Here is an 8,049-nt window from a genome sequence, read left to right on the forward strand (position 1 = left end):
ATGTTAAAAAAATAAAATAAAATAATTTTGTGTGTTTTTTTATTTTATTTTTTTAGATTTTTTTTTTAGGTTTTTTGGGGGTTAAGTTTTACTTCAATTTGTATGTTTAATATGTTAAGATTATTTGTACAAGAACTTCCCCGTATGTTATAAGCTAAATGTTCTCAGCTGCATTTTTTCCATTCATGGATGCATAAAGTATGATTCCTTCTACCAAAATCTTAAAAATTCCACCAACAATTCACAATTTCAACTCTCTAAAGATTACAAGACACTTTTATAAGAAAAAATGAACACAATGAAAGAGATTTACTCCAACTGAATTTCATAGTTTTACTTCCATTCAATATTCTCCGCTTGCGCTTCTATTCGTTGACCATAACTTACAAAACATCCGTTTAGGGCGATTAGGAAGCGAACAAAGTCGCTTCACTTTAGATATATTAGCTTTCAAGATCTCACCATGAAAACCTTCATCCTCATCTTCTTCCAACTTCATTCTTAGAGTAGAAAGATTAGACGTTTGTGACTTGAGACCCCAAACACTCCATTGGTCTTCGGGTTGACCCATGCTTCTATTGGTGGTTAATGAACCTTGTGGCCTTGATGAATCATCTTGGGCAGCTAATAGTGCTTTGATGTTATTGGGCAGGTCGGTCAGCTTTCCGCCAGCAGTGGCTGACCGAGCTTGTTCAAAGAATAGAACTTGAACCACTACGCGTAATGGGAGAAGCTCGTTTTGTGCTGCGTGCATACAGACTTCCATAGATAACCTTTTGCAATCGAGTATTCGACAAACACGCTTCCTTTCAGTCTTGTTGAGATTCGGGTGTAACTGCATAACACGGAGATCCGATATAATAGTAAGAGCCATGATCACAACTTAATGACAAACTTGTAACTTTTTGAAAACTAGCCTGATCCAGCTAGCCACACTACTGGTTTACTGCTCGGACCGATCAGACCAGTTGAACAGGAATCAAAAACCAGATAGCGTAATCAAAATTTTGGATTTAGTCCCCAGCTTTTCTAAAGTACACGGATGGTCCCTGTGGTTTGCACTTTGTAACGCATTTAGTCCCCAACTTTTGCTAAAAATACATGGATGGTCTCTGTGGTATGCACTTTGTTACGCATTTAGTCACTAAACATTAGTGACTAAATGCGTTACAAAGTGCAAACCACAGGGACCATCCGTATACTTTTGACAAAAGTTAGGGACTAAATGCGTTACACATTGCAAACCACAGGGACCATCCGTGTACTTTTAAAAAGCTGAGGACTAAATTCAAAATTTTGGTTAACCACACGGACCATCTGTATACTTTACTCTACTATATTAACTGAAAGTTTATAACAGCAATTGGTTATATTTAAAATATGAAAGAAAATCATTTTTTTCTCTTAAGAAAAAAATAAATTAGTGAAGAATTTTGTTAGAAGCAAAGAGATTAAAGTAGTAGGAGATTAAAATTGTGCAAACTAAAGTAAAAAAAAAAAAAAGAGTAAATTGCCATTTTAGTCCCTGAGGTTTGGTCTAAATTGTCATTTTAGTCCAAATAGTTTTTTTTTCTCCTCTGGGTCCCTGACTTTTCCATTTTTTTGCCATTTTGATCACATTGCCTAACTCAGTCTAAAAATCTAGTTATAACCAGGGGTATTTTTGGCATAACTGTTGTGTGGTGATAACCAGGGGTAGTTTACAACATAATTTATAAACCTCATAATAATTTAATGCCAAAAATACCCCTGATTATAACCTGGTTTTTAGACTAAGTTAGGCAATGTGATCAAAATGACAATAAAAAAGAAAAAGTCAGGAACCCAGATTAGACAAAAACTCAGGGACTAAAATGACAATTTACTCTAAAAAAAAAAATTAATTTACCTTGAGGTAATTGTCAATGGCATTATAAAGATCATCATGATCCAATCTAGCAAAATCAGGAACAACTTCAACCAAAGCAAAAAACTTTGATAAAGGCATATTCACATCTTTAGAAATTTCTTTCAAGTATCCATCAACAAATTTTGCCACTTTAATCTTTGAGCTATGAAATGTTGAAGAACATCTACTTTCTTGCACCTCAAAATCAACATTATTTTCAGATCTTGACCTTCTATGCCACCGCTCGAATCGCCCCTTGACACGTGGCGGGCTCGTTAGCGGGCTTTGACTTTGTAACATAAAATGTTCCAAAATGGTCAAAACTACTTCAACATCATATGTCATCATAACATTTAAAGAACATGAACAAGAACAACTAGGGATCAATAAATCTTGAACCGTCGCTTCGTCTAGTTGAGTCCCGATTCTTTGCGCTAATTCGGCTCTTGAAGAAGATGAAGCTCCAAGAATGTTAGCAGCTTTTAACAGTTTCGACAAGAAGCTACAAGAAACCGCGGTTCTTTCAATTGGAAGCAAACTAACTACCGATTCCAAAAGCAACCGACTATTTTGATCATTTTCAAGATTTTTCGAAACATTTTGTAGCCATTTTGATGCGTAGATTCTTAACGCGTCACCTACAAGTTTCGCGGACACTTTGTCACACGATTTTACGACAATCATTGTTCTCCAATAAAGATCAATCCCCAATTCTGAAAGATCTTCACCCCACCACCCTGAAATGTCATCTTTATCCGTTTCTTGCTTCGGATAGTTACGCGATAAATTCACTTTCAAAGGGTTAGAAATGACTTTTGACGCGATAGCTTCTATACACCGACTAGTGATCCCCAACTCTTCGGACCATAGTTGGAAACATTTAGTGGTTTGAAGTGTGACGATCGAATCTTTCCAACCGTTGAGGATACAAGAGTTGAAGAACGCGTCGAGTTTGTAAACTAGATTCCCTTTTTCGACGTTTTCTGTCATTTGAAGGCGTTCTGCTGCGCAACGGGCTGATACAATGTTGTGCGCGCTGATGGTGATTTTGATTCCGTAACAGAATTTTGCACATAACTCGAATGATTCTGTTCCTCCTGGGAAATCTGGGAGGTGGATTATTTGATGTTGGGTGGATTCAGGGGATTCAGAACAGAGTTTTTGTAACTTCAAGCATTTTGACAATAGTGGAAACTGTTTAAGGAAAAACAGTGCATACAGAATAAATTAAAGTGTTCTAAAGAATTTAGATAATAAAAAATTTAATATAAGTGCGCAACTTAAATCAGGCATAACTTTTGATACGTAGCTAAACCAAGAGTCGGCAAGTTAGGGGTGAGCAAAAGGAAAACCCCGACCCTACCCGACCATTACCCGACCCCCGAGAACCGATCAAACAAAAATACAGAACCGATTCACTACCCTAAATATAGGGTCGGTTCCGGTCCATAGGTCCAAGTCAGGTTTCACCATGAAAAGAACCGAGAACCGACCCGACCCTATTTTATATGAAAAAATGGAACCGATCTAAATACCTAGGTACTTGGGTTCGGGTCGGGTTGGGAATATTTTCGGTTCGGTTCTCGGTTATTTTCGGTTCGGACCTAAACTTGCTCACCCCTACGGCAAGTCATATTAGTAGCAACAAGAGTGCTAGAAAATATCTAACTTAAAACGGGCATAGCTTTTGATTCGTCTCGAGTTACGAAACCAGTAACTTATGGATGAAAGCGGCGATTTGCCTGACGCTTGAACACAAATTTCTACATGTGAAGTACGATTTTAACTCGAACGATTTTTTTTTTCTAATTTAACATCTTAACTTATTCAATAATAGATGTTACTAATTCATGCCTTTTTATTTAAATTTATTTTAACGGTAAACTAACTAGTCCTAAATATTCTTACATCTGCAACTTGGAGGATTTGAACCCTCCACCTCATATAGACAGAGCGAAGGCACCATGTTACTAAATTCACGCCTTTATTAATTTAGTAATATTTACCTACTTTATATTCCTCAAATAATCATATGTATAAATATAGAATGTTAGATTCGCAAGCCGAATTGTATTTATATAATATAATTTTTTTTATTAAAATTGAAGAGTGTTACCTTGTGAAGCAAATATTTTGTTCCATTCACTTGGACCACAAGATCACTTGAAACTTCAGAGGAAACTGACCTGAATAAATAAATCGTGTGAAATACAGGCTTAAATTTAGGGGTGCTAAACAGGTCATGTTCGTGGATTGGCGGGTTCAACCCGACCCGAACCCAAAAATTTTAGATGAACCCGAACACGACCCTGACCCGAAACTTGTGTCATACATATATATATGAACCCGAACACGACCCGTTCAACCTGTTTTTTTATTTCTTCTGCAAATTAATATATTAAAATCAAAATTCACTAGAAAAAAACACAAATATAGATATAGAGAGAGAAAGTATATCGTACAATATGCCTTAACGTACGCTGCGTAAGCGATGGCAAATCGCACATTATGTTTTAAAAAATTAAAATCGCATGTACAATAAAATAGTGAAATCGCATGTACAAAATAAAAAAAAATAAATAAATAAAATCGCATGTACATTAAAATAGGGGAAATCGTATGTACAAAAAGAAGTAAAATCGCATGTACAAAAAAAATGAAGAAAAAGGGAAATCTCATGCTGTAAAGAAATTTTCGCATGTGTCAGGGAATCTCGTACGCGTCGTACGATAAGGCATATTGTACAATAACTGGTCTCTCTCTCTATATGTATATATAATACAATTACATTTAAATTAAAAATATTATGTCAATTTCTCTTTTTAGGTTATGGCATAAAATACATACTCAATTTAATTTGACATAAAATATTGTAAAAATATAATACCGTATAAATGGGTTAAACGGGTCAACCTGCCAACCCAACTAGGTTGACCCTTACCCGACTCGTTTAGCTAAACGGGTTTGCGGGTTCAACCTGAAACTAACCCGACCCGATTAGACTAAACCCAAACCCGCAAATTTCGTGTTAGGTTCGTGTTGTGTTAGAAATTCATGCCCCTACTTAAATTGCCCAAATTATGTGAACTACAACAATAAATATATAGAGTTGATGCATATAATATACCTTACTGATTCAGAACTGAAGAAGGTATCAGGGCGAGAACCAAGTTTCATAAACTTCATTGCTGAATTGTTTCTTGTTGAACTTGTGAAGTTATGTTTGTGTTCTGTTTTCTATTTATGATTGTTTTCATGCATGATTAAGTTCAATGAACTGATATCAATCATTTCTTCCACATGAAACAATGACTGTATTATTATATGAACCAAAACACATATATAGCACAATTAGAATATTGCAAAATTCCATGTTCATTACCCTACATGATTCGGGCGTATACAGTGACGGATTTAGAAAATTATTATAGGGGCAATGTTTCAAAGAAAAAGGGGTAACGAAATTGAAAAAACGTTAATTTTTTCCAAAATTTACACTAAATTTACATACCATCGGAATATCAAGGGGTAACGGAGGTTACCCCTTCTTGAAGGGTAGATCCGCCCCTGGGCGTATATAAGTTGAGTTCAGCTCACTAAAAACTTGAATCTTGCCGAGGTTCAGCTTCAGCTTATATATGTAAAACTATAATTAAATAGTTAAATAATATACGTTGTGTTATATATATAAATTTTAAATGATAAATATATACAATTAGAGGAAGTTTAAATGAAAAAGTCCTTTAATGTGCGAAGTGTACGCGACCACCAAATAACGTGCATAATTATGCATATAACGTCCCGGTTAAATTAGAAGGAATTTTAAGTGAAATTAAGGTTTTGAGTTTCTTGTGGTTTTCTAAACGGTCGAGGCATTAAGGGATAGACTGGAAAGAGGGTTTCATTTGTAAATATGTAAAGTTTGCTTGGTTTGTCGGCCCGGCTTGGGTCGTCGTTTGTTGTTAATGAAAGTTTACCTTTCAAAAAAAAAAATATAACATGCGTAATTAGGTTTTACTCATGTGCGTGAATTGTGTTTTTGTCTATGCGTGATTTTGTGTTTCAACCTACACGTGATTTTTTTTTACCACATGCGTAATTAGGGGTTACTCATGCGTGATTTCTGTGTTTTGTTCATGCATGATTTTGTGTTTAACTTATGGGTAATTAAGGTTTGAATTTTATAACGTAATTAATTTACAAATGAATATACGTATGCTTCGCACGTTAAGCGGCTATTGTTTTTTTTTTTTTTGAACGACAAATTTGGATCACTGACGGACCACTAGAGTATCATCGTGCCACCAGCAGAACCACCCGATTATATCCATCTCCACTAGGCAATAATGCCTATACACCAATTCAGGAGGAAACCCAATAGATCTGGGAAAAACCCCCTTTGTGGGAATCGAACACATGACCTAATATAATGCCATGGGTAATTAAACATTTCCCTATTTAATTAAACATTTAATTAATAATTAATGAGCTGAAAACAATAATTCCCACAAAATTTAAAATATAATTGATAGAAAACATAGTGTAAAAGGCGGCTCCAACGTGCTAATGCTGCACCCATTTAGTTCATAATTGCAACAAGTTCTTCCTTCTTATTACATAACATTTTTATTATTATCTTTTTTGTTGATATAACATTTTTATTATTATCCTTTATGTTGATATTAGGTTAGAACCCCTTGTATTACACGGGCTGAATAAATATAATTTTATATACTAAGTAATAAAAAAGTTACATCTTTAAAAACCCGTACATTGCAAGATTGAATAACCACGTGTATTACATGACTTAAATACGAATAATGTAATCAACTAACACACACAATTATCAATATATGTTTTTAGAAAAAAAAATGAACTTTGATGTAACACGTTACTTTATTTTTTATTTATTATTAAGTTAAATTAGATGCTTGTGTGTTACATAAGTTATAACATTTTACTTTATTTATTTTTTTATTAATAGGTTAGAAACTTGTGTGTTATACGTGGTTGAATCAATGTAATATTAAATAGTTATTAATAAGCAAAAAAAAAAAAATAAAAGACAGATTTAAGAAAAAAAATATTAAATATATAAGAGACAAGCAAAAAAAAAAGAAATAAAATAATTATAGAGCAATAATCATTGAAATTATTATTCATAACCCGTTATATTAATCAATATATTGATTGACAAAACGATCCATCTGTATTAATTATATAGATAGATTATTCAGATGTTTCTTAGCTAAAAGAACATACAAAAGTATGTAGGAATAATATATGTCATGTAAATAAGTGAGGTTGAGAGGGTTAAAAAAATTACATAGTTAGTCCAAATGTTACAAAATGAAAAGTTAATACCCTAGAAGGTGATTTTAAACTATTAGTACCTAAGTCTGTTATTTTGTGCAAACCACAGGGACTAACTATATAATTAACTCGTTAAAAAAAGTCGATGGAGAATACTGAAAATCACATGTATTAATATTTTATTTATATAAGAGTTAATTACATAGTTAGTCCATGTGGTTGCACAAAGTATGTAATTAACTCTTTATATAATTTAAAGATAATTTTATCTAAAGTGAATAGATTATTTTTATATATCTTTGAATTTTAGTCTTATCATTTATTAATATCTATATAATGAATATTTTTAATTATAAAAATAAGTATTTATAATTAAGTAGGAGATAATTAAGGAGGAGATAATGGATATATTTAATTATATAAAAATATGTATTTATAATTAAGTAGGAGATAATTAAGGAGGGAAAAGAGGCGGGAAAACAAAAAAATAGATAGTTCCAATGAATGACACATGTCCGCTACTGGTTTACTTTATTATATGTATTTATATAAGAGTTAATTACATAGTTAGTCCATGTGGTTGCACAAAGTATGTAATTAACTCTTTATATAATTTAAAGATAATTTTATCTAAAGTGAATAGTTATTTTTATATATCTTTGAATTTTAGTCTTATCATTTATTAATATCTATATAATGAATATAAAAATACGTATTTATAATTAAGTAGGAGATAATGGATATATTTAATTATATAAAAATATGTATTTATAATTAAGTAGAAGATAATTAAGGAGGGAAAAGAGGCGGGAAAACAAAAAAATAGATAGTTCCAATGAATGACACGT

At 32.8% G+C, this 8,049-nt stretch overlaps 1 protein-coding gene across 1 annotated transcript; it reads right to left on the reverse strand.

Moving 5' to 3' along the window:
* Positions 1 to 221: 221 nt before the first annotated feature.
* LOC110925429 (BTB/POZ domain-containing protein At1g67900) lies at positions 222 to 5,074 on the reverse strand. The gene is made up of 4 exons (XM_022169386.2): positions 5,016 to 5,074; positions 4,005 to 4,074; positions 1,889 to 3,082; positions 222 to 835 (listed from the first exon to the last, which is right to left on the reverse strand). Exons 1-4 carry the CDS (start codon positions 5,072 to 5,074, stop codon positions 344 to 346), a joined length of 1,815 nt encoding a protein of 604 aa, XP_022025078.1. The 3' UTR covers positions 222 to 343.
* Between the last annotated feature and the right edge of the window lie 2,975 nt (positions 5,075 to 8,049).

This window comes from Helianthus annuus, chromosome 17 (genome assembly GCF_002127325.2).
Source record: "Helianthus annuus cultivar XRQ/B chromosome 17, HanXRQr2.0-SUNRISE, whole genome shotgun sequence".
In the NCBI taxonomy this organism is placed as follows: Eukaryota; Viridiplantae; Streptophyta; class Magnoliopsida; order Asterales; family Asteraceae; genus Helianthus; species Helianthus annuus.